The sequence below is a fragment of the Castor canadensis genome, chromosome 13 (assembly GCF_047511655.1).
Source record: "Castor canadensis chromosome 13, mCasCan1.hap1v2, whole genome shotgun sequence".
Classification (NCBI taxonomy): Eukaryota; Metazoa; Chordata; class Mammalia; order Rodentia; family Castoridae; genus Castor; species Castor canadensis.
This window is the reverse complement of record NC_133398.1, coordinates 58259554-58284542: the sequence shown is the minus strand read 5'-3', so window position 1 is coordinate 58284542 and position 24989 is coordinate 58259554. Positions and strand designations below refer to the sequence as shown.

Here is a 24989-nt window from a genome sequence, read left to right as displayed (position 1 = left end):
TAATATGCTAACACAGAAAGAAAATGAAGTAAAAAATAACACAGAAAGAGAAAAAAATAAAACAGGTAATAAGCTGAGCATGGTGGTACATGTCTATGATCCCAGCTACATGAGAGGAATTGAGTGTCCAAGAGCACCTGAGCATGTGGATCAAGCACCTAACTAGCAAGTGTGAGGCCCTGAATTCAAATCCCAGTATGGACAAGAGAGTCCAATGTCAGTCTAGGCAAAGTTAGCAAGACACAATCTCTCAAAAACAAAAGGTTTGCAACTCAAGTTGTACAGGAGTAGTCCACCAATCATGAGGGCCTGGAATCATGCCCCAGAATTTTAAAAAACATATATATAATAAAATTAAACTGAAATTTGTCAAATGATAACATTAAATATAAGTTTAAATGTAAAAGGCTAAAAATCTCAAGCTAGGGGAAAAAAATTCCCCCCAATACATGCTGATTACCAAAGATGTAAGTTAAAGAAAAATTACAGTTAAAAGACAGGAGAAAGTACTATTGTATGTACATTCACCAAAGAAATCTGTTACAGCAAAACTAAGATTAGGCAAGTAAACATTAATACATGCCTTTATAGAGATAAAGTAGATCAATACCATTTACTGAAATAAAGCATAACCGTAAGAATCTAAAAACATAACTTCAAAACATAGAGGACAAAATGACTCAGACCCCAAAATGAAAAATAGACAAATTCACATTCATAATTCTAAATTAAAACTTATTTCTCTGTGACAGAACTACAGAAAAAAATCAACTTATGGAAGAACTGAGCATCACTCTAAATAAGAGTGAGCTTATCGACACTTAGAGATTGCACTCGGCAATGGCTGAACGCAGGAATACTTATCTCAACAGTTACAACCAGGTCACAAACCAAGTCCCAGCATATCTCAAGGAACTGACAGCTTACAGTGGAATTAAATTAGAATCAAGAATAGAAAGGTAATAAGAATATTCAAAATAGTAGTCAATTAAGTAATAAATTTCTAAATAAAAATAAACCACGTGTTGAAGTAAAAAAATTCAATAAGTTTTTAAATGAATGCTAATAAAAATATGCTGCATCAAAATTGTAGGATGCAGTTAAAGAAATGCTTAGAAATTTACAAACTTAAATGGATATATTAGAAAAAAGATGAAAAATATCAATGAGCTAAGCGTCCATTTCAACAATACAAAATGAAACAGTGAATGAAACTCAGGAAAGGAATATAATTTCTTTTACTTAAAAACATGTTTACTTTTGTTTTTTGGTATCTCTTAATAGATTAAATTGTGATTTTTCACCTTTAATTGTTTTTATTGTGCTGGGTGGGGATACATAGTGGCATTTACAAAAGTTTTTATACTATATCTAATGTATCATTCTTCAATTCACCCCCTCCACCATTCTGCGTTCCTGTAACAGTTTCAATGGGTCTCATTTTTCCACTTACATACATGTGTACACCGTAACTGCATTACATTCACCCTTGCCCATCCTTTCTCCACCTCCCTCCCCCCACGCTGGTACCAAACCCCTCTAGATAGGACCTTGTTCTGCCCTAGAAAAGGAATATAATTAACATATATTTTAGAAAATAGAAAAAACAAAGCCCATAGTTGGTCTTTGAGAAGAAAAAAATGAGTAAAACTGATAAACCTCTAGCAATTTTGATAAAGGAAAGAAAATACTAAAGGTATAAATTTCCAATAATGAAAACTAAAAATGGAATAAAACTAGACTACAAATATCTATTGAATAACGTATATGCCAAAAAACAATTTGAAATTTGAAAACATTGAGATGAACAAATTGCTTGAAAAACAAATTTATCAAAATGTCAATAGTTTTTTACAACTATCAATGAAACTGAATTCACTATTAAGCCCCCCAGACCCCCAAACAAAACAAAAGCAAGACCAGATGGTTTCACTCATAAAGTCTTCCAATTTTTTTCTATAATTAACACTCCTTTTATACAAACTTTTCACTAACAAAAAAACAGAGAACGGTTTTCTACCTTTTGTTTGAGGCCAGCTCAACCCTGACAATAAAACAAAAGAAGGATATTTCTAGAAAAGAAAGCTCATGAAACAATCTCCCCTAAACTTGAACAGGAAATGCTCAGAAAGGATGTTAGCACACGAATTCTTAGAGTCATGATTATGACCAAGTTGGACCTTACAGAAATGCAAGGCTGGATTAACATTTGAAAATTATTTAGTTTAATTCACCATAATGGAGTAAAGGAGAAAAACAGGATCACCTCAAAAGACTGAGACAAATAATGGATAAAATACACAGTATCACAACTTCTATTCAGTATTACATTCAACATACAATAAAGTAGTACAACAAGGCAAGGAAAAGAGATAAAAGGAATAAAGAGGGAAATTGAAGAAACAAAAACTAATTATTTGCATAACACATAATTGTGTACAATGAAAACCCAAATGAATCTACAAAGTATTAGCATTAATAAGTGTATTTGGTAAGGTTAGTAGACATAAAATCAATATAAAAATCAGCTATATTTTCTTTCAAAAATAATTACAAACTAATAGCTTTAAAAATGATTCCACTTAAAATATAATAATTTTGGAAAAAATCATAGAATAGAGGTTAGAAATGGAGCCATACCTGTATAACCATTTGATTCACAAGGATGATGTTTTCAATAAATCATGCTGGGTTGAAAGAATATTTAAATGGAAAATTATAAACACATGTACTTAAGTACTTTAGCTGTTTCTCATAGCACATCCAAAATTTATAAGACAAAACAATAAAGATTTTAAGAGGAAAATCTACACTTTTGGCATAGTCAAGATTTTTTTTCTTTTTGTTGTACTGGGGTTTGAAGGTGGAGCTTCATTTTTCACCTAGGTCAGTCTGGACCGTGATCCTCCTATGTTAAGTTTCTTATCATAGCTGGGATGACAGCACAACTCTTTTCTGTTGAGATGGGGTCTCATGAGCTTTTCTGCCCAGGCAGGCCTGGAACTGTGAGTCTCCTGATCTCAGCCTCCCAAGTAGCAGGATTACAGGCATGAGCCACAGACACCCAACCAAAGACTTCATAAGTGGAACAAAAAAGGCAATATTCATACTTAGACTTTCTTAAAACAACAACAAAAAAATCCTTCTGGTTATTAAGATACAATGAAGATGAGTAATTTAAAAGACAAAACACAAAGCAAGAGAAACTAGTTGCTATACAAATATGCAACAAAAAACTTATTTTTATAATATACAAAGAATACTTGTAAATCAATAAGAAAAAAACTAACATATCAATAGGAAAACAGACTTAAAAAAACAAGAACTTCATGAAGTAGGCTATCCAAGTAATCTGTAAGCATATGAAAAGTATCCACTATCATAAGTCATATGAAAATATAAATTGAGATAATAAGGTAGTATAGCATTAGAGTGGCTGAAATGGGAAAAAACTATATTTAGGGTTGGCAACACATGCAATGATGTGGAATAACATGAATTTGTATATACTATAGTGACAGAGTAGACATACAACCACCTTGGAAAAGTTTGGCAGAATCTATAAAAAATAAATACAGGTTGAGTACAGGTTGAGGATCCCTAATCTGAAAATCCAAAACCTGCAATGCTACAAAATCAAAATTCTTTTCAGTGCCAACATGACATTCCATGTAGAAAATTCCATACCTGATCTCCTGTGACAGGATGCAGTCAAAGCACAAGTACACTAAAAGAAGGATCACCTTCATATATATATATGATAAATAGATTTTGTGTCTAGCCTTAGATCTCATGACCAAGATATCTCACCATGTATATGAAAATACTGCAGAAATCCTTCAGCCCAGCACAGGTATGGTGGCTCACACCTATAATCCTAGTTACTTGGGAAGCTGAGAACAGGAATATTGCAGTTAGAGGTCAGCCTAGGCAAATTGTTTGTAAGAACTGCCCCCATCTCCAAAATAACCAGAGCAAAATGGACTGGAAGTATATCTCAAGCAGTAGACTGCCTGCTTTGCAAGAGCAAAGTTCTAAGTTCAAACCACAGTTCCACCAAAAAGGAAAAAGAAAAAGAAATTCCCCCTCCAAAAATAAATTGAAATCTGAAGTACTTAAGTCACAAGTACTTGCATAAGAGACATTCAACCTGTATATATATTGAGACCAGAAATTTCACTCAAGTAAGTATTCAAGAAAAATGTGTATTTATGAACTCATCATAAAAGATGAGTATTTAAATGTTCATAATAGCTTTATTTATAACAGCTAAGATATGGTGAAAAATTGCAACCAACAGAAGAGAAGACAAATACATTCTTCTATATCTGCACAATGGAATAAGAAAAAGTACTATAGCTATATACAATGACATGAATGAATCTCATAGATACAAAGACAGGAAAAAAGCACATGTACTGAAGACTTCATTTACATACAACTGAAAATTTTATCTGTGAGATATAAGTCTAAATAGTGATTCTATATGGGCAGAGGGCTAGGGTTAAGTGACAGGGAGCAAAAGACAGTATTACAGAGAGTTGGTAACTTTCTCTGTCATGGTTTAGGTGATGGTTATATATGTATATTCAATTTGTAAAAACTCCTGAAGCTATCCAAGTTTTCCCTTTCCTGCATGTTCTCTCTCAGTTTTGTTAAAGTTTGTGGTATAAGACAAATAATTGATGCACAGAACCTAGCACTTTCTAATGCATGACATAAAAATATACTTCTCTTAAAGAAAGCAGGTGGTAACAGCAGCCTCTGCATGTCAAACTGCACCTTCTCTGGTTGCAACTCGGAATTTAAGTTCAATGACCAGGCATTCACCTAAAAATGAGGGAGAATGAGGGAACTGGATATCTAAAGTGAACTTAGCATATGACCATGACAGATGACGCTCCACCCTAAATTGATATGGGTTCAGAATGAGTTCTCAAACAAGCACTCAACAGGAATCTTCACCAAGTGTGTTTTAACCACTGCAGTACCATTTATATTTCACTTTTTGAAAGACTGAATTTTTAAAGCTTTCAATCATTAACTTAAAAATTAATGTCATTCCAAAAATATTTGAAGATTACTGTGTTAAATTATTTTGACCATATAAATATATTATGTACTTATTTTAATTCAACTGAGTATTTCCAAATACATATAAGCACTTAATTATATCTGTTAGCAAATACTGAAATACTGACTTTTTATATTCCATCTATCCCTTCTGAGTTAACTGAAAAGAAAAAAATATTATTAGTTCTATTGCAATAGTTACAAACAATCTTTCTAGAAGTAGTTGTATAAGCTATTAAAATGATTGCTTAGGACCAAACAATTTCCTAAATAATATTTGAAAATTATCAAAATATATTTTATGATCCTGTTATTTTGATTTATTCTAAATGCACACTATAGCAATAAGAATAAAATGACCCAAATGCTTATGCATATTTGATGGGTATTATATTTTTATCATTTAAAAGCTAAAATATATGTTATCTTGAATTAAGTTAGCAAAAAAAAAATAATCATTGCCTTTGCAAAACTAGTCTTGGTAGATTTTAAACAAATTTATAAACATACATTGGTAATTTTTGTTTATTTGTTATTCCTTAACATAATGACAAACAAGAAGTAAGGCATTCTCTGGGGTCTTTTCCATAACAGGTGCACCTCATAGAAATGCAGATTTTTAAAAAATCTACACCTTGTCTTTTCTTCTTGTGGAGCAAGAAATGTGCCTATTTTCTTGTGAATTTACAAAAATGCTGTAAAACACTCTCTGGAACTGATCCCAAATATGAAATTCAAAGGCAGATAGAATGCTGGGAATATTCAATGAAATATAACATCTAAAATGGTAGCAATCACAGAAAAATTTCTTATACATAATAGGACTCCATTTCAAGTTTAGATCCTTGAGAGGCTTCCTTTTCCATAAATCTTTCAGTAAAATACTGATTAGTGTACAGCTCTGATGCATTATTGAATAGGCAAACCCTTGCACAGTAATTGATGGTGACACTCTGATTTAACGATTCTTATTTTTAAAGCTAATTAAAGAAATTGAGTTGCATGTTCAAAGGGGATTAGCTTAATGTGAGGAGACTACTTTGGACATAGCTCATAGTTCCTGAACTAAATGAAATACAAAATGGAGCAGTCAGTTAAGTTATAGAAATAAAGGAAATATTTTCACATATAATAAGCATAATTTTACATTTTCTATGAGAGCTTCCTTTCATTCATTCAAATATTTATGGAGCATCAAAAATATCTAAGATATCAGGCTCTAGGTGATGGGGACAGAAATTAGAGTGACAAAATGTTTCCCATAATCACCTTGTTAAATAGCCTATAAAATTACCCCAAGAGGTTAAGTTCACTCAACTACTAAGTTTGTATAAGTTTCTTTTCAAGGCTATGAATTCTTGAATAGCAGAGCGGATAATGGTCTAGAACCCATAATTTATAGATATTCTTAAAGTCATCTGTAACTATCATTGGCTGACATATCAAAAAGATAAGAGTATTCAATTTAGAAAATAATTCCTTAGCCTGAGAATGTTAAGGAGTCATTCTAAGTAATCAAAGTGTAAAGTCTCTGCACCTGCCCCTATTTAAGGACAAGTGCAGAGTCTTGGTGGCTAAAAAGGATAAATTATCAGCTATGAAACTCAAGATGAAGGCAAAGAACACTTAAAGCCTAAAGAAGGAAATGAATTAAAGGTATGTAAGACTCTTGACTTTTCCTTTCTTCCTATTTAGGAAGGCACATATGGGTGAACACTAATCTACCTAAAGCAGTGCTTATTGCAGTAATATATTAAATGACAGGATAAAGCACAATCTTGTCAATTTAAGTGAATAGCCACTTAACAGGTTATATTATTTTATGATATTTTAGCTTTCACTCAAAATTGCATCTATGAAGATTTTACTCATTCTTGAAACTATATAATAAATGATATTTATTATAGTCAACCTATCAGGCACCCTGCACTAAAATGTGTGCTTAAGTGGCGTAATGGCATATTCTGTCTTTTATAAATTAATTTTTTTAAAGAAGGACTAAATGACACTAAAGCTTTAGAGACACTCTTAACTGAACAGATTCAAACTTCACTTGGGTAAAGACTGGAAAATAACCTGAACTTATTTATAACAGTCATAGTTTTGTTTCAAACTTTTTAATTACTGTCATAAATAATAAACCTTAAGTTTACCACCAAAAAAAAAAAACCTAGGTTCCACAATGAAGTAAAACATAACAAAATATTTCATCTATCCCGAGTTTCCACTGAGATTCTAATTTCAAAATGATGGTTTATTTTTCAAAGTTGTTTGTTTTTTGGTGTTTAAAACACAAGGCCTGTACATACTAGGCAAGCATTCCACCAACTAAGCTACACACCTAGCCCTTGTTATGTCTTCTGTGGTGATATCTTTATTTTACATTTTTGCTGGAGGGGACTTTGATCAGTGGTAGGTTGAAAGAAATGACCACAAATTCTTTTCTGCTCCTCTCATCGAGAGCAACAGTCTATTTCATCACTCTTTAAATCACTTTTTAAAAGTTCTTCATGAACTAGTAACTATTAATTTTACTAAATCTTGACCCTTGAATACATATATTTTAATATCTTTCTTTCAAAATGGTAAGCATATATAAAGAATTAAAAAATACAACAGATGTCTCAAGGGAAACCACTATTTTTCAGTTGCAAGCTGAACTAGCCACATTTTTCATGTGTTATCACATTTGAAAAATGACTGAAAATCAAACCATAATTATGCATACTTGAGTATATAAAAGACACTTTCTAAAAATTGAACAAAGTAAGTCTGTCACTTTGAGTAAAACAGCTGACAGTAGTTGTTGCCAGTAACAAAATTTGAGCTTTCAGTTGCAAATTACTTTTAGAACAAATATCTACCACCCTGAACTTGATACCTTTTCATACCTTAAAGACTTTGTTGATAAGATCTCAAGTGATATTATCAACTCTAATGTTTTGATATTATATAATGAAATGTGAAATGTGATCTTGTAATTTTCCAAAGTAAAATAAAATTATGCTGGGTAAAAAAAAAAAAATCAAAGAGCAGTCACACAGGTGGCTCACAACTATAATCTCAGTTATACTGAGGAAGAGATCAGGACAATCGTGGGTTGAAGGCCAGCCAGGGCAAAAAAATTAATGAGGCCCCCATCTCAATCAGTAAGTCAGGTGTGGGGGCAAATTTGTGATACCAGCTGGGTGGTTTGAGGATAGCCCTAGGCAAAAACACATGTCTACCTGAAAAATAACTAAAAGCAAAAACAGGCTGAGAGCATGACTAGAGCAGTACAGGACCTGCCCAGCAAGTGAGAGGCCCTAAGTTGAAACTTCCAGTACAGCCAAAATATAGACTAATTTGGTTTCTGATCTCACATCACAGGTAACTGTTAAAATAACACTGCAAGTTTCAGTACACTATCAAAGAACGATATTCACAGTTATCTAAAAAAAGCTATTCTCTCTTTCCCACTTCTACACTGGTGTAATGCCCGATTTTCTCCATATACATCAATAAACACCACAAATCCAAACAAATTAAATGCAGAAGCAGATAGAAGAATCCAGTTTTCTTCAATTAAGCTTTGCAAAAAGAAAACATACAAAAATATAAAGCATATCACCAATTTTAAACATGCAATGAATGGATTTACTCTATTTTATAATAATGATAAATATTTAAAATGTTTAACTTTAATTTCTAATATGACAAATATTGGTGGATAAACTTCATGAATAAAAGCTCCTGTCTGAGAGGACTGGTACCTGTAGGGGAGGAAGGAGGTGGAGAAAGGGAAGAGGAGGGTGAATATGGTACAAATACTGTGTACACATGTATATAAATGGAAAAATGATAGTTGTTGAAACAATTCCAGGAATGGGGAAAAGAAAGGATAAAGGAGAATGATGGAGAGGGTGCAAGTATGATATATTTGACATATTGTAAGAACTTATGCAAATTCCACAATGTACCCCCATCTAGCACAACAATAAAAATATTAAAATTTTAAAACAAGAAATTAAAGGACACATAAAGCAGAAATGTACTGATTATGGATCAGAAGATTTAATATTGTTATAAAGGCAATTTTTCCCAAAATGTCTGTGTTAGGTCCCTGGCATTCTTGGGGCAGGCGGAAGGACCCGAGGCTACACCTTAAAACCAGACCCCCTGATTATGACCACTTGTTTCTCCCTGCCTGATTGTTTCTCAGCTTGCAGAACTCAGGAACTTCCAGTTACTCAACTAGCCAGCATGTCAACCTGTTCCATCTGGTGATCACAGATAATCAGAGACCAGAGACTCTCCCTCCCCCATGGCTTGGCCTCTCCTATAAAGCCCACTACCCAATTCACCCAAGTCACTGCCCCCTGACCTGGGGGGGGGCAGCAGCCATGCACTCTGGATCTTAATAAATCTTTCCTTTCCACACGTGGCATGGTCTTAATTCGGCAGTACCTTACATCTGGTGCTGAAACCCGGGAAGGGTTAACAGGACGCTCTAGCCCAGGGCTGCTCCTTGGCCTTCGGGTCCTGCCCTCTCCCGAACCCAGACTGCTGAATTGACCCCACGTGCCTCTGGACTGTGGATTTCGGACCTTACTGCCTCGCTGGCTTTCCATTAGCCTTTCTCTTCCACTGCTCTCCACCTGACCTACTCCTCAGGCTCAGTAAGTGTCACCAGGCACTCCTCCTATGCCCACTGGGGCACCCCTCCGCTTAGCATGGGGACGCCTGGCTAACCGGTTGGGCATTCTCTATGGAAGGCAACCCAGGCCGGGGACGCCCACCCTTGGGAACTCATTTGGGTGACACTTATACTTCCCCCTCCATCTCTCTCTTTCTCTCTCTCTCTTTCTCCCTGTTTTCCTTTCCTCCTCCCAAGGTGAGAGCTCGACAGCCCCTCCAGCTTACTTTGACCAAACGGCAACCAGACGTCTGTGCTCTCCTTTCCTGAATCACATAAGGGAGGCTAGATCTTGACCTAGATCTATATTGGCCTGAAGAGTAAACTCTCCAAGGCACCTGTCTCTCTCTCTCTCTCTCTCTCTCTCTCTCTCTCTCTCTCTCTCTCTCTTTCTCTCTCTTTCTCTGTCTCAGCTTCTACATTATGGAGACCTATTCTACATTAGACACGTCTGCTGGGATGCCTTCTCCGCACCCACCCCCTCCTCTCCCAAGATGATATAAAACCTAAGTGACTGATTTATTACTGCAACACCATTTGGCCTCAGTACAAGCTAGACAATCATTCACAATGGCCTGAAAATGGTACTTCTGATTTTCACGCACTTCTAGGTCTTGACAATTTCTGCCACCACAAGGGCAAGTGACCCGAAATTCCATTTACCCAAGCTTTCCTTTCTCTCTGCTCTCAACCCTCCCTGCTCCAATCTTGTAACGCTGTTCAAATCCTCCTTGCCAAAACAAACCCCTCTCAAAGTCTGTGTCTCTCCCTCCCACTGAACCCTCACGGGCTCTGTCTGCTCACCTCCCAACTCCTCCTGACAGTCCTCTACATCAATCTCTTTTCCTACCTTATACTCCCATGACTCAGAACCTCTTCTTCCACCCTTGCTGGCTCTCCCAAACAGCTGCCACCCTATTCCCCTTCTATAATAGTTACAATTGACCCTGAGCCATCGGATCCTCAGGAACCAACACCGCCAGCCTTGCCCTCAACCCCTGCTACACCCTCACCCTTCTCCTCCCCACCTGCTACTTGGCTCCTTCTCTAATAACTCAGCTTCCTATATTAAAGAATTTAAATACCTAACCCAATTATTCTCAACTCTCATTTTATTTCCCAATCCTTCCCTGATATTCAAAGAAAAAACTTAAACAGGCAGAGGGTGGTCCTCAAACACCCCAGGGAGATCTTGTGACAATGGCATTTAAGGTATTTAATAACTGAGATGAGGTTTAAGACCAGTGAAAAGCCCAGCTCTTGGCGGCTGCCCTGAGGCTACCTCCTCCAACTTCGAGACAGGCCAGACAACAACGCACACCTCCAGGGGCCTGCTTCAAGTACAACCAGACAGGACACTGGGCAAAACACTGCCCTTCACCTCGCCCACCACCAGGACCCTGTCCACAATGTGGCCAGAATGGACACTGGAAGGACGATTGCCCCTCTTTGTCTCTGCAAGGTAGGTCAGTCTCCCATTCCCACTCTCAACAGAGTAAAAGCCTCACAGACCTCTTGGGCCTGGCGGCAGAAGACTGAAGAGGCCCTGGGACCTTGGCCCCCTTCAAGATCACCTCGGAGGAGCCCAGGATAACCATCCAAGTAGCAGGTAGGCCTCAATCACCTACTTGATGCTACCTGACTTCTCAGGTAAGCTTTATCCTTCACAGATCTCCATGGTGGGGGTGGACAGTCTCATCCACCAGCCAAAAAGAAAAGACAGTTTTATAAAAGCTTCAGTGTGTGATAAAGTTAAACTTGACTATAATCTAAGAGCTGCCTAAAAGATTCTTAAGGTCATGTCAAACTAAAATCAAATTCTCTATGTCTATAAAATAACAAAGTTATCTATGTCTATAAAATAACAACCTTATCTTAATATTGTTCTGCTCTGAGTAACATCTACAAAAACTATTATAGGGGAACATTTTATCAAAAAAAATTATTTGTTTTCTGTTCATCTTGTCAAGCTTTAAGTACTACTAAATCAGAGTTTATTTACATATTTGCTCATGCAAAGTTTTCTTAAATGACCACCTTGTAATAGCATTGTGTCTACACTTTATCTAAATATGATACAAAAAATGTTAATTTATATAAAATAATGAGCTAAAGCTCTCTTTTATCCAAAAGTGCTATATTTAACCTGCATTCTGACAGTCAGCCTCTATTTGCCTTTAAAGGTCCCACAAATGCTTCAGAGCAACTAACCTGGTCAGTTTTGCCACAAGAATTTAAAGACAGCACTCATCTTTGTGGACAGGCTCTACCCAGAGGCCACCCTTCTTCAATGCAGAGCCATAGTGCCCCTCATCTGCAGGGCAACTGAGTCCTTTTTAAAACTTTCTGGCCTCTGGGGATACAAAGTCTCTAAAGAGAAGGTTCAATTATGTCTCCCACAGGTCACCTACCTAGGTGTGGTCTTAAAGGTACAGGCTCCCTAAAGCCCTTCCCTCTTGAGCCCCTTTTAAATAATGTATGGCCACCCATTTCTCTTAGGAAACTTGCCTCCAACAGACTCTGCTCCTCTAGCTGTCTATCTACCTTATCTTAACCTCCTCCAGGAACTTCTCAGACAGCAGGCAGACCAGATCCTACCCCACCCCACAGAGGGCCCCATAACAACTTCTGTTAAACCAGGGGATCTTGTTCCCCTCAAGGATCTTCGACCCTCTACACTGGGACCTCGGTGGACCAGCCCTCATCTGGTCATCTTCACAATGCCCACCGCTGTCAAGCTCAATGGGATCCCCCAGTGACACCACCTCTCAAGGATAAAACATTGCCCACCAACCCAGACTCTTCCACTATGCACAATGCACTCTTGCGTACTGCTGGGCCCCACGTGGCTACGCCTCTCCTGCAAGCTCACTCCCTCTTCCACTCCTACATAATCTACCAAAACAGCTTGGCTTTGGACTATCTGCTAGCCTCTGAGGGAGGAGTTTATGGAAAATTTAACCTGAGCAAAAAGCCATAGAGGAGATCACTGAGGGGATAACAAAGCTTGCCCAGGTCCCCATCCAGACTTGGAAAAGCTGGGATCCTAATAACTTGTTTGGAGGATGGTTTTCTGCCATAGGTGGATTTAAAACACTGGTGGGGGCCGTGGGCCTAATTCTGGGAGCATGCACAATACTTCCCTGCTTCCTTCCCTTGGTTATACGATCTATAGGTCCATTATAGAGGCTACTATAGAAAGAAAAACAGCTACACAAGTAATGATACTATGGACATACAAACCCTTAAACCAGGAAAATGCTGTTTAACCCTAGATGCCTCCAGGATCATTCAGGGAACTCAGCAGACAGACCTCCCACCAGATGCTACTACAACCTTCTCCCAACAACTGGCCTTGTCTGCAAATGAAGCCTGGGACAAACCGTCAGCCTCCACTCCTGGGGACCTCACAAATTTCCAAATTCCAGCTGAACCCCCTTTAATGATGCCCCCATTCAGCAAGAAGCAGCTAGATCGATTGGCGCCCATAATACCAACAAAAGGCTGTAATATTAGGTCCCTAGCATTCTTGGGATGGGCGGAAGGACGCAAGGCTACACCTTAAAACCAGACCCCCTGATTTATGACCACTTGTTTCTCCCTGCCTGATTGTTTCTCAGGTTGCAAAACTCAGGAACTTCAGTTACTCAGCTAGCCAGCCATGTTGACCTGTTCCATCTGGTGATCACAGATAATCAGAGACCAGAGACTCTCCCTCCCCCATGGCTTGGCCTCTCCTATAAAGCCCACTACTCAACTCACCAAGTCGCTGCTCCCTGACCTCAGGGGGGCCAGCCATGCAGTCTGGATCTTAATAAATCTTTCCTTTCCACATGTGGCATGGTCTTAATTCGGCAGTACCTTACAGTCTGGAGATTCTATGCAATTCTTAGTAAAATTTCATCTGCCTAAAATAAATAAAAGCTCTTTGCATTTTTATTTTATTTATTTATTTATTCATTTATTCACATGTGCATACATTATTTGGGTCATTTCTCCATCCTGCCCCATTCCCCCACCTTTCCTCCCCTCCCCCCCCTCAGTTTCAGGCAGGTCCTGTTCTGCTCTTATCACTGATTTTGTTGAAGAAAAGACATAAGCATAATAAGAAAGACAAAGCATTTTTGCTAGTTGAGTTAAGGGTAGCATTTTTAAGAGTGTAAACTTGTCATGAGGTCAAAATGTTTGAAAACTGTTGCTTTAGAATGTTAAATTTCAAAAAGAAGGGGAAGCAACAAGAAAGAAAACTAGTATTTTATGAGTGATAGTAAACTACTGGGCTTATGCTTTAGCCCTTTTAAGTCCATGTTATTCAATTTCCATTGTATATCAAAGGGAAAAAAGAGAGGCTCACTGAAGACTCTATGCTTGGGGTGTGTGTGTGTGTGTGTGTGTGTACATCACCTACTAAAATATCAATGACAGAATACAAATCTGGGTTGTGTCTGTCTCTAAATACTACCAGACCACAAAGTGACAATCTGAGATGAGATAATTATATAAAGCCCTCAAATCACTAGGAAATCCTTAAGTCATGTTCATTGTTCTATTTACGAAGACAATAAAACAAAAACTAATATAGCACTACAATTAAGACCTGGGTCCTGGGGTCGGCTTGCCTAGCTAGTATATGGAACCACTTTATCATGTAAAGTCTCTGTACCTGCATTTCCCTATCTATAAAATGAAGAAAATCCCATCACCAATTTTATAATATTGTTGCCATTATGAAATGGACAACTATATAACTTGAATAACTCCTGGCACATAGAAAGAATCATGTCAATTTCATGTGTTAATTAAGCAATCATTTTTTTAGCTGAGTAAAGCATTATGTAAGGTGCAAGGTATTTAAAAGTGAACACGGCATGGATTTTTACCCTTCAGTAGTAAATAGACTTTAAACAAACCTTTGAGTACATACTAAAAACAAATGACAAGTGGAGCACAGTATACACAACACAGCCTAGGCCGGTGTATTTATGTGTATTTGCAGAATAGCTTTTCTTTATTTAAAATCTCAGCCATTCCGTGTTTTCTGACCCACATTTTCAAAGGAAAAAATTCAAGGAACATAGCTTGACAAAAAAATAACATTATTATCAAAAGATGATTAAGTTTTCCACATGAAGGCAGAAAAAATATCAAAATTACATAAATTCATCCATTTAAAATGCCAAGACAAATAGTAATTTAGAAATTAAAAGTTTAGACAAACTATGTTAGGAATTTTGCAGTGTTTTTCCTATCAGTCTCATATTTCCAGAGACAAATAAACCTGATTCAGTATTACAATCTGTTTAGAGAGAAATAAAAATAAAAGCTACAAAAATGATTGTATGAGAACGGACACAGAATGATTGATATTATTTTCCCATACCATCTCTCCATTCCACTATTATCTTAATCCAATTCATTTAACTTACCTTTAAAAGGCAGCATAATTATAAATGAAATTAGGCTAAAAGTTCTGGTTTAAATTAAGACTGATTAAAATATGGGGCAAGAGTTGAAGGGAAATGACAAATCCTAATGAATATGAGGTTGTAGAACATTTCAAGGCATTTCCCTTTAGGAAGACCATGTTTTAGTTTAGTTTTACTTTTTGTCTCATTTACTCATTTACATAGAAAACTAAAGGTTCAGAGAAATGGTTTGAATTGAAAGTCATAAAAAGCATTGGCTTCAGGGTCAGACAGACCTGACCTTTCCTCCTATACCCAATGAATAATTGTGTGGTCCTACCGAAGTTTCATAACCTCCCTAAGCTCCAACTTCCTCATTGGAAAAATGGGACTAAAACTTACCTCATACAACTGATGGACTAGTTCAATGAGACAAAGTTCACAGCACATAAGGGCTTCCTAAAGTAACTATTGCTGCTGTAGCTTCAAAAATAAAATAATCTCTACTGTTCTTAAATTCTTGGGTTAAAAAACATTCATTTAGCTTATACCTAGTAAATTTCAAATTTTTTCTTTCTTCTCCAAAGATCACTTTAACTTTGTCACAAAATAACATACAATTAGCATTACCACTTATTGTTTCAGACACAACTGCATACTCAATAGCAAGATGGTGCTGCATTTTAATCCAGCACTGTATAAGAAACTTGAGCAGCCTTACCCAGGAAAAAAAACAAGAACTTCAGTCCATTCAACTGCTCTATATTTACAAACTTTCAGTTAAAGGAACAAACATTTAGAAGCTGTTATTGTACCAAAAATCAAGTATTTGAAATTCCTGTAATAAATACACTTCATAATAAATGTAAACACATAAGAGCCTCTTAACTTCTTCTAGATAATGTACACTAGAATCTCAAGAAATAAAGCAGATACTTTCCTGTTGAGGGACTGCACTCTCCATCATAAAACTACTTCAGGGGTAAGAAAAATCTATGTACATTTTCACAAGAATTCTATACCATTTTTAGATAATTTCTGTTAACGGAATCAAGGTATATTTTCTGTCTTCCTGTCTTTTCTCTTCCCCCAACAATAATTAAATTAAACCTAGGCACTCTTGGGAGACAGTAAATCATTTTCTCTTTACTGATGGCAAGCCTACAGATGACTCATCTTATTTCAGTCTCAAATTATCAACCATAGGAATAGGGTTATGTTTTTGTCATTTATTAATAAAATAAAGTTGGGGACACATAGGCAAGCATTTCTGTGTTATATGACACAGAAATGTATATAAGTAACACAAAATAGAGTCGTTCAGATTACCAAAGTCAAAATAGAACAAAATGTTCAGTGACCAAAATATCTTACCTTTCCTTCAATCTAAAAAATATAAACATAAGAAAGCATCAGAGCTAGTGATGCTGCTATTTAAGGGCAAAATACCTCAACATTTGGCCAAGGAACTTAACTGGCAGTGTTAACAAAGTTGTATCTATAGAACAGATTCTTCAGGCATGCCTTAGGATAGTTAAGTGTTCCACCCACATCCTCTGCTTGCCTCAGATCTTCCAAAGTGACTCTGAAGTAGGGAGGTGTTTACCTTTATTTCCAGGGTACATTTCCTCATGTGCCCTCAGAAGAAAAGCCATCACTAAATCAGATGTGATGCTGTAATTAGTACTAGTAAGATGAAACATTCTTTGAAAAAATTAATATATTTTATAATTATAGTAAAAGTTGTTACCAAAATACTATCAAAATTCTTATAATTTTTATTAGCATAATAAAAATGCAGAGAAAATACATTTTTAAATGAATAAAATTATTGATAAGATATATTTACTAGAAGAGTTAGAAGATGAAACTTCTATAATTTTTTCAAAAAGTTGAATGTAAAACAAATAACAACCAACAAAAAAATACCTCAATAAGGTCTTCACAATTGAACTGTGTAGTTTCCTCTCCTGACAATATCCCACACATAATCTCATTGCTTTGATAACAGAGGTATGTGGGTGGCTCTGTACCACATCAAGCTGGACACTGCAAGCTTGTATTTTATAAAACTAGGAGGATGGAAGCTGCGTTGCACATTAAAGGACAGGTAGCGGCATTCTTGAGCTCTACCAATTTTGTGGAGATCAGGCTGTGTCCTGCTTCAAAGTTACAACCATATTATACAGAACAGTAGCTTTCATTTTGTGCCCAAAATGTCCCTGAGTGACTCCATTTTTAAAAAGCAGCAGTTTGCTGCATTTTGAGTGCAAATGCTGAGGCAAAATGACTCTAGAACTTATTTGTGCAAATAAACAATCAGCTGTCCAGCACAAACCATGAGGCAGACTGATAATTTATTTAGACAAATAAAAGACTACCACCTGCGAACTAATCAAGTTGAATCAGGAACACATGGACACATGGGAATATCAAACCCTTATCAGAAAAATCATGCCCATAAGCTAACTGAACACACCAGACCACAGAATGATGCAACCCCCTCACCTGATGCCACCTAACACTGGCGTACAGTGGCAACCAATGACCTTCGTCAGACCATCAGGTGTAAGCCTCAGGGATCAAAACACTGTTTCCAGGGCATTAGCCCAGTACCTCCCCCTGCTTAACAGGCCTAACTGGAATTGCCATCTCTGGGGACCCTGTTAAGGCTCATGGACCTTTGAATCAGCCTTGTGCTAGCACACCCCAGCTCCACAAAAGCTCTGTGACTGGTGGTTATGCTGATATTTTATCTGACCACCTGCAGTGACTTTATGTCTGTATCAGCTCTGGTCTTCAACAAGCCCCTTGTGAACTCTACAGATGCTTTAATTCTTTCTTAGCCATTCTGTAACCTGCAATTCATTGTGATGTATAACATGTGGCCTGTGAGCTCCTAATCTTAATAAATAAGATTGGGATAAAAGAACCTGTTTGCCAATGACTCACAAATATGTGAAATTAGTAGCACTCAGCAAATTAAAGTGCAAAATTGAAACAGCTTGTGAATTTATTGTCATTCAATAAATTTTGACACTGTGGAAAGACACAAGTGTGTCCACCAATGTTTCTCATACAGCTCACTCTCACCACACTCACATGCCATTCCCCACTTCTGACAGTCAAAACTGCCTCTAGACACACTGCCAAATGTCTCTTGAGAAGGACAGTGTAACATTTTTCACATCCTCAGAAAACAAAATCCTTTGTAAACATTGCTCCCTCTACCTGAAACAATTTCCCTACCTCTGCACAAAACTCCAACTCATCTTTTAAGACCTATCTTCAATGTTGTTGCCTCCTGCATGGAGTTTTCTTCTATTCGAAGTTAAGAAATTCCTTCCTCTTTTACCACTCCCCTTGTTTGCCATGTTCTATTTCCCGTCTAGATTGTAAGAACCTTCATCTTATTATTCATTTGTTTTTTATGGGTCTTAGGTGCTCAACAAAGGCTTAATAATAAAAGAATATGAGCCTTTTATAGAAGCATCCATATGATAACTGCCAAGAGAAACTCAATTCTTACAATGCACAATATTCAGGGTTTTGGGGTTTTGTTTTTTTTTTTTTTCTTTTGTCTTTGCTTTTGGGAAACTGAGATTAAATGATACACTTTGGTTTTAGTAACCCAAGGTCCTTGGTATATCCAGTACTATGATATATTTAGTTGGTCTTCAGTTTTACCTTAAAATCATCCATCAGTCAATATGTTTGCCATCAGAAGTTGTTTAGAATTCTTTTTTTGGAATGTGAACATGTAAAACTTAGAGATACAGAAATAGAAAACAAAAATTTTGCACTACCAAGATGATATTTTAAGAACAAAAATGAAAAAAAAATTATCTAACTAATCAACATTGAACAGTTATTTCAAGAGAAGTCATAAATTTCCAAAGAAAAATGTAGCTTACTTTATGTGCACACACATTCCACATCTAGATGAAATGTGTACAGTCAACATTTTCTGGGAGGAAAGTGAATGAACTAAGAGCCTGGAAGATTAAACAAACAATAACAAAACAATAGAATGTCATAGCCAGGTGGGCTGAAGTCCACCCACAAGGACCTCACAAACAATCTGTGTTCCAGGCTGCTTGCCCAAGCTACAGTTTTGTAACCCTAGTTATTCATGTCATTTTTCCAGTCTTAGAATGGATCTCCATCACCACAGCTTCAACAGTAATCCTGGAAATGTCAATATGTACACACAGGCCCCAAATTTCTACTGAAATTAATCATTTTAACTCATACTCTTCTACAAATAACTTAGGGTAAAACGATTAATTTAGTGCCTCTGATCACTTCATAATGCAAGGCAATTAATTAATCAGGAAAATAGCATCCACCTATACTGGACTGGAGAAACTTCATAGAACAAATATGCAAATTAAATATCCTCAAGGCTGACAAGTTTCTATTATTAAACTGCTAACGTGTGTATTTCCCCCACAATAGCTAGATTTTTGTCATGAATACTCATTAAGCTCTGTAGTTGTTAGCTGTGATGACTAGGTGACAGTGAGGACACTACTTGAGAATTTGCATTTGACAGATCATTGACACACAGTCACAGTTCTTTTTTTCTCTTCACTTAAACAGGAATCATGCAATAGGAAATGAACTGGAGCTATTAGAGATTATTCAGGTTTAATAGCACACATCCTTTTAGCTGGCGTTAGAACAATACACAATGTGGCAGAGTTAAACAGAGGCATCAATTATACTTTCAGACCTGTTAATATTTTTGACAATATTTAAATAGCACATCCCTTCAGGCCATGGCTTTTTTGCCCTCTCTGTTACACACCTGTCAAGTGTTTAATTTGCCAAAGGGAAACAGTTTGATTTCTAAGGGCAGTCTTCATACTGAAGAAGCAAACTGGAAATACTAAACATTACTGAATAGAAGTAATGAGAAGGATTTGAGGAAAAAAACTGTAGACTTAATTCAACATGGCATGTGAGCATCTGTCACTAATGTAACAACATGATCATGCTCTCCAATGTGCTGCATGTACCTCGGAGTTTGCAATTATTCTTTGCTTCTCTGAAAGACAGGAGAATGATGGAGGGAAGACCTGGAGAGGTGAGATCTTCTATTAATAGTAAAAAGGATGGAAAGAGTAACTTACAACAGCTGTGCATACACTTGAAAACATAATTTAAGTATAAGTTAATGAATAAAAGCCAGTCATTGGTCAGATTTGGGTAGTCACTTGTTTAAAAGCACGAAACAAATTTAATTCCTTTCATGCATTAATTATTTACTTATAAATATTCATGAATTAGCAGTTGGTAAGTGGAACATGATAAAGAATATTCTAGGTTATATTTAATTCTTAAAATAGAAAAAATAATTTTGATATTTTACTATAGTTATACTGAGATGGGCTAGAAGTAGGGAAAGTTTGGGACTCATATGTAGGTGGCCAGTGATGGCCCAGACCACCCTCACCTGGCAGGGAACCACCCATGCCTCTTCCCACTCACTTATTGTTGGATGAGAATCTCCTGCTTCTTCCCTTCACCTAAATTAGTGTAAGTTTTTGAAGTACCTGAGAAAGAGAAGCTCACTCTCTCTGCAAGCAACTCCACCTGCACCCACCATGCTCCCCTGTATATTTCTCTTCCCTAACTTTAAATAATCTCCCTTTACACCCACATGTCCTGTGATGGATTCTTCCCACAGGACACAAAGAATCTGGAAGTCTTCTGATCACAGACTGAATTGGTGCTGTTAACAGTACAGGAGAAGAAAAAACTGGTGACTAAAAGGAATTGAGTTAATAAAGGATTGAGATGGAGGGCTGGAGAAGTGGCTCAAGTGGCAGAGCACTTAGGTGTGAAGCCCTGAGATCAAACCCCAGAACATCAAAAAATAAATAAATAAATAAATAAAGATTAAAGAGGAAAGTAGCAGAAACTCTGAGAAGTTATCAAATGAAAGTTTTGACATCTAGGTATCAAGTTTCTCCCCTTGGGAAAAAAAAAAGATGTAAAACAGGCTGCCAAGCGAAAACAGGAAAAGGCTGTGCTTGGGGCCCAAGAAAACTGAATTTTTAGTTCTGGACCTAACACTTACAAACAAGTCCCTTAACCTCTCTAAGCCACTGTTATATCATCAATAAAACAACATAATCATGGTGTACTTGTTCACAGAATATGAGGCTCCATGATTATCCTTATTGGATTTCCAAGTAAGTTTCATCTGAACCATGTAGGACCCAAATAGTCTCAGAGCCCATATCTTACTTCCATTTAGAAATCGTAAGACGAGCTCAACAAATAGGCAAATTTGTCACCTCGTTTCATCATACAAGACAGGCACAAGTAGTCTTCCCCTTGCATAGCGCTGGTTAGCAGGAAAATATCAACAGTTATCTCCCTGGACTCAAGGTATATTTTAATACAGTGGCTGGTACTGATTTTGTTTCAGAATTCCTTACAATACAGTTAGGGGAGATGACAGCTGTTCAATTTCTTTATGCTCTGAAAAAACCAGAATTTTCCACATCATAATTACACTTCAGGATGTTGGTTTCTCCCAAAGCTTGCCAATCCATTCTAAAAAACAGTATTGTCAACCAGTCTTTTTAATAACTTGCAAAGAGGGCAATCACAACCCCATGTAACAAACATACCCTCTTAAATTCATGATCATGATTTAAAAAAATCACTTTTATTAAGTAGAAATTCACTATAGAAAAAATATTTTTGAAAGCTCTTTTTGATTTATTTTGGTGGGGGTAACAAAAATACATATCTAGATTAAGAAGCTACATGAAATTAAACAAATTCCTTCTCTATTACTACTATTTTTTCTTTTGCACTTGGCATAATTTTGGAGTTTTTAATTGGAGCTGTTCTTTCACTGAATTATGAAATTAGTCTTCAAGTTTAATTTTTAACCTCTTAAGGCAGAATATTTGCTAGCAAGTCATCCATAACCATTAAATTCATGCTAAACACATGAGAATAAGAACTAGCTTAAGGCATAATTAACTTCAAATCTTGTGAGGATAAGAACTGTTTTTAAAGATATTTTTTAAAAAACTTGAGAAATTGTGATTAAATTAAGTAAGTTCAAAGAACATCTGACTTCAGTTTTCATTCTGTCATTGTGATATGTTTCAATTCTAACATAAATGCTCAAACATTTTAGTGCTCATAATTTTTACAGGAAAAAAACATGGTGTTACATTTAGAAGTTCTAATGTTTATCACCATCTGATGCTGTCATGGAAGCAATTGCTACTTACACTCTTTTAAGAAGTGAGAATTGCAATTCCTCTAACTGATGACAATGTAATTATTTCTTTTACTGTCAAAATAGAGGTGATTTCCCTTCCTCACACACATGATTACACATGCAAATCCAGGCTTATCTAAAATCTTGTGAGTGAACTGAATGTCTGAATGTGAATGAGCAAGATCCCATGAACAATGAGCTTTAGTGATAATGGAAGCCAAGTCTACAGCCACCCACCCTAAACATATTTTTATCATCCCCTTCTCCTGTAGGAACTCATTCTTCAGCATCCACAAAGCTTTTAACACAATGTCATATCATCTACAATATACAGCAACAATCATTACAAAAATAAGTAGGAGGGAAAAAGTCACAGTGAATCTGAATGTCTTGTTTGGAGGTTTAAATGACTTCATTAACTATTCATTAGCACATACAAAAATCAGCCTTTGGAAAACACAAGCCTTTCCCAAGATCTAGGACGTGCCATGAAGCCTGTCTGGATAAGTGATGTCCTACCTGGTCTTTCAGCTGCTGCACAGAAGACTGAAGGCTCAGAATCTGACTGAAGAGGGGGCTCTGCAGGACAGACTTCAGAAGGCTCAGTTTGTCTTCATTAGCTGCATCCCCTCGTTCTCGTAGCTTTGCTTGCAAGCGCTCTGCTGCCTGCAGGGCCCGATTTTTGTCTATTCCAAAGAGCAGCATTTAGTCAATTATATGTGTAATTCAAAAGACACATGCCAAACCTATGAAGATTTCATGTTTGTAAAAATCCTAAAACTATTCCTTTTTACTGAGTAAAAAGTTGTACAAAAGTATAAAATTTTTTAACGGAGCAAAAAAGTACCAAAGGCACTTTTTAATATTTTCAATGTTTTTCCTCAAAATTAAAGAGCGTATTTACATATGCTTCAAATCAATCCATTTGGTGGATTTGTTTGGGGAAAAAGGAGAGAAATGTAGCACATTACTATAAATATGCCCTTCAAACCCTGAAGTCTCTTACAAGAAAGTTATTTTAAAATCAAGGAACTAGGTATAGTGTATGCCACATACAACTGGTTGCAAAGTCATAGAAACTTACTCAGATGATACACAGTTGAATTCCAATGCCAGCTGCCTCAACTCTTTTATAAAAGTTATATAAAAACCAAATGATTTATGGTCTTGAAATGCTATTTGCATTTCTTTTCAAATATTTCATGAAATTTTTTAAAATTTCATTTACATATAAGAAAACTTAGTAGTATAATTAACTCACTAATAACTGGATGTGGATAATGTCACCAAAGAATCATAACATCCAAAATAAAGCAATGTCACCCACTAAGGAGCAAAGCATCCTACAGTTGAGAATTTATTAGGGAATACTACGCAATTCATAGTCTTTCAAAGACACAATCTATAAGAGGAAAAGGGGGAGGAGGATGAGAGAAGTTACCACAGGGGGTGATGTAATCAGAGTACATTGTATGTATATATGCAAGTGTCATAATGAAACACATTACTTCATACAATTAATGTATACTGATGAAAATGTTAAAGCTCCACTTTTTTGCAGTACTGGGTTTTGAATTCAGGGCCTCACACTTGCTAGTCAGGTGCTGTACCACTTGGGCCACATCTCCAGCCTAAAACACTACTTTTTAAATATTTGAAATGCCTTCCCCCAAAATTAAATAGCATATTTATGTGTTCTTCAAACAAATCCAGTTCAAATATTACTAAGTACCTTATGAATCAGGCACAAAGTTGCAAAAGTAAATATTTTAAGAAATGTATACTAACAGTTCTAGCATCTTACATGCTTGTTCCCGCCAGTGAGTTTAAAAGAGGCAGGCATGGTGATACATACCTGTAATCCAAGCTACCCAGGAAACAGAGAAATAGAGGATCACAGTTCAAGGCTAGTCCAAACAAAAAGTAAGACATTCACCTCAACCAACTAGGCTGGGAAGTGGGCCTCCATGCCTATAATCTTAGCTATTCAAGAGGTGTAGGTCCCTACCTAAAAATTACTAAAGCAAAAAGGGCTGGAGAGTTGGCTCAAGTGTTAGACTACTTGCCTAGCAAGTGTGAGGCCCTGATTTAAAATCCTAGTGCTGCCAAAAAAAAAGAAGTAGTTTGAAGTATCTCCGAGAAAATAGACACACACTTTTGTTTTTGCTTTTCTTAATGGAGATTGTTCAGGTATATGTCCTAATACATTCATTAAAATAATAAGCATGTTGATTAAAATACATATGCTACATTATAGCAATCAAAACAGAAGCAATCATTACCAGAATTATTTTCTATAGTACCAAATGTGGAGTCTCACACAAACAGGGTAATTGAAACGTGAACCGGTATTACCAAGTTCACATACACAAACAAATTGAAATAAGCAGTATTTACTCATCCAGAAATTTTAAACTAATAATAAAGATAGGAGAATTTTATTCTCAGTCACATTTTCCATGATAACTCAGTATTATGAATTTTCATATCAACTCTGAGAAGCTGTGCAACTCAGTAAAAGCTAACAGAATAAAGCCTAGAAAGCAATGGCTTAAATAGTTCTTGAATTCCCCTTTCCTTTCCA

The 24989-nt window shown here is 36.4% G+C and overlaps 2 protein-coding genes across 23 annotated transcripts in view; one reads left to right on the top strand and one right to left on the bottom strand.

Annotated features, from left to right (window-relative positions):
• Mpdz (multiple PDZ domain crumbs cell polarity complex component) overlaps positions 1–24989 on the bottom strand; it is a 170614-nt gene that overhangs the window by 120000 nt on the left and 25625 nt on the right. For 21 of the 22 annotated variants that reach the window (XM_074051850.1, XM_074051863.1, XM_074051856.1 and 18 more), the window contains one exon: positions 22925–23091. In XM_074051850.1, coding sequence (XP_073907951.1) covers positions 22925–23091 — 167 coding nt within the window. Of the gene's footprint in view, positions 1–2640; positions 2668–22924; positions 23092–24989 lie in introns of those variants that run through there. The other variant, XM_074051859.1, reaches the window with a different exon arrangement.
• LOC141415673 (uncharacterized) lies at positions 3812–13674 on the top strand. Its single transcript, XM_074052648.1, has 5 exons — positions 3812–3853; positions 9687–9731; positions 11051–11210; positions 13024–13264; positions 13369–13674. The coding sequence occupies exons 1-5, from the start codon at positions 3812–3814 to the stop codon at positions 13526–13528; spliced, it is 648 nt and encodes a 215-aa protein (XP_073908749.1). The 3' UTR covers positions 13529–13674.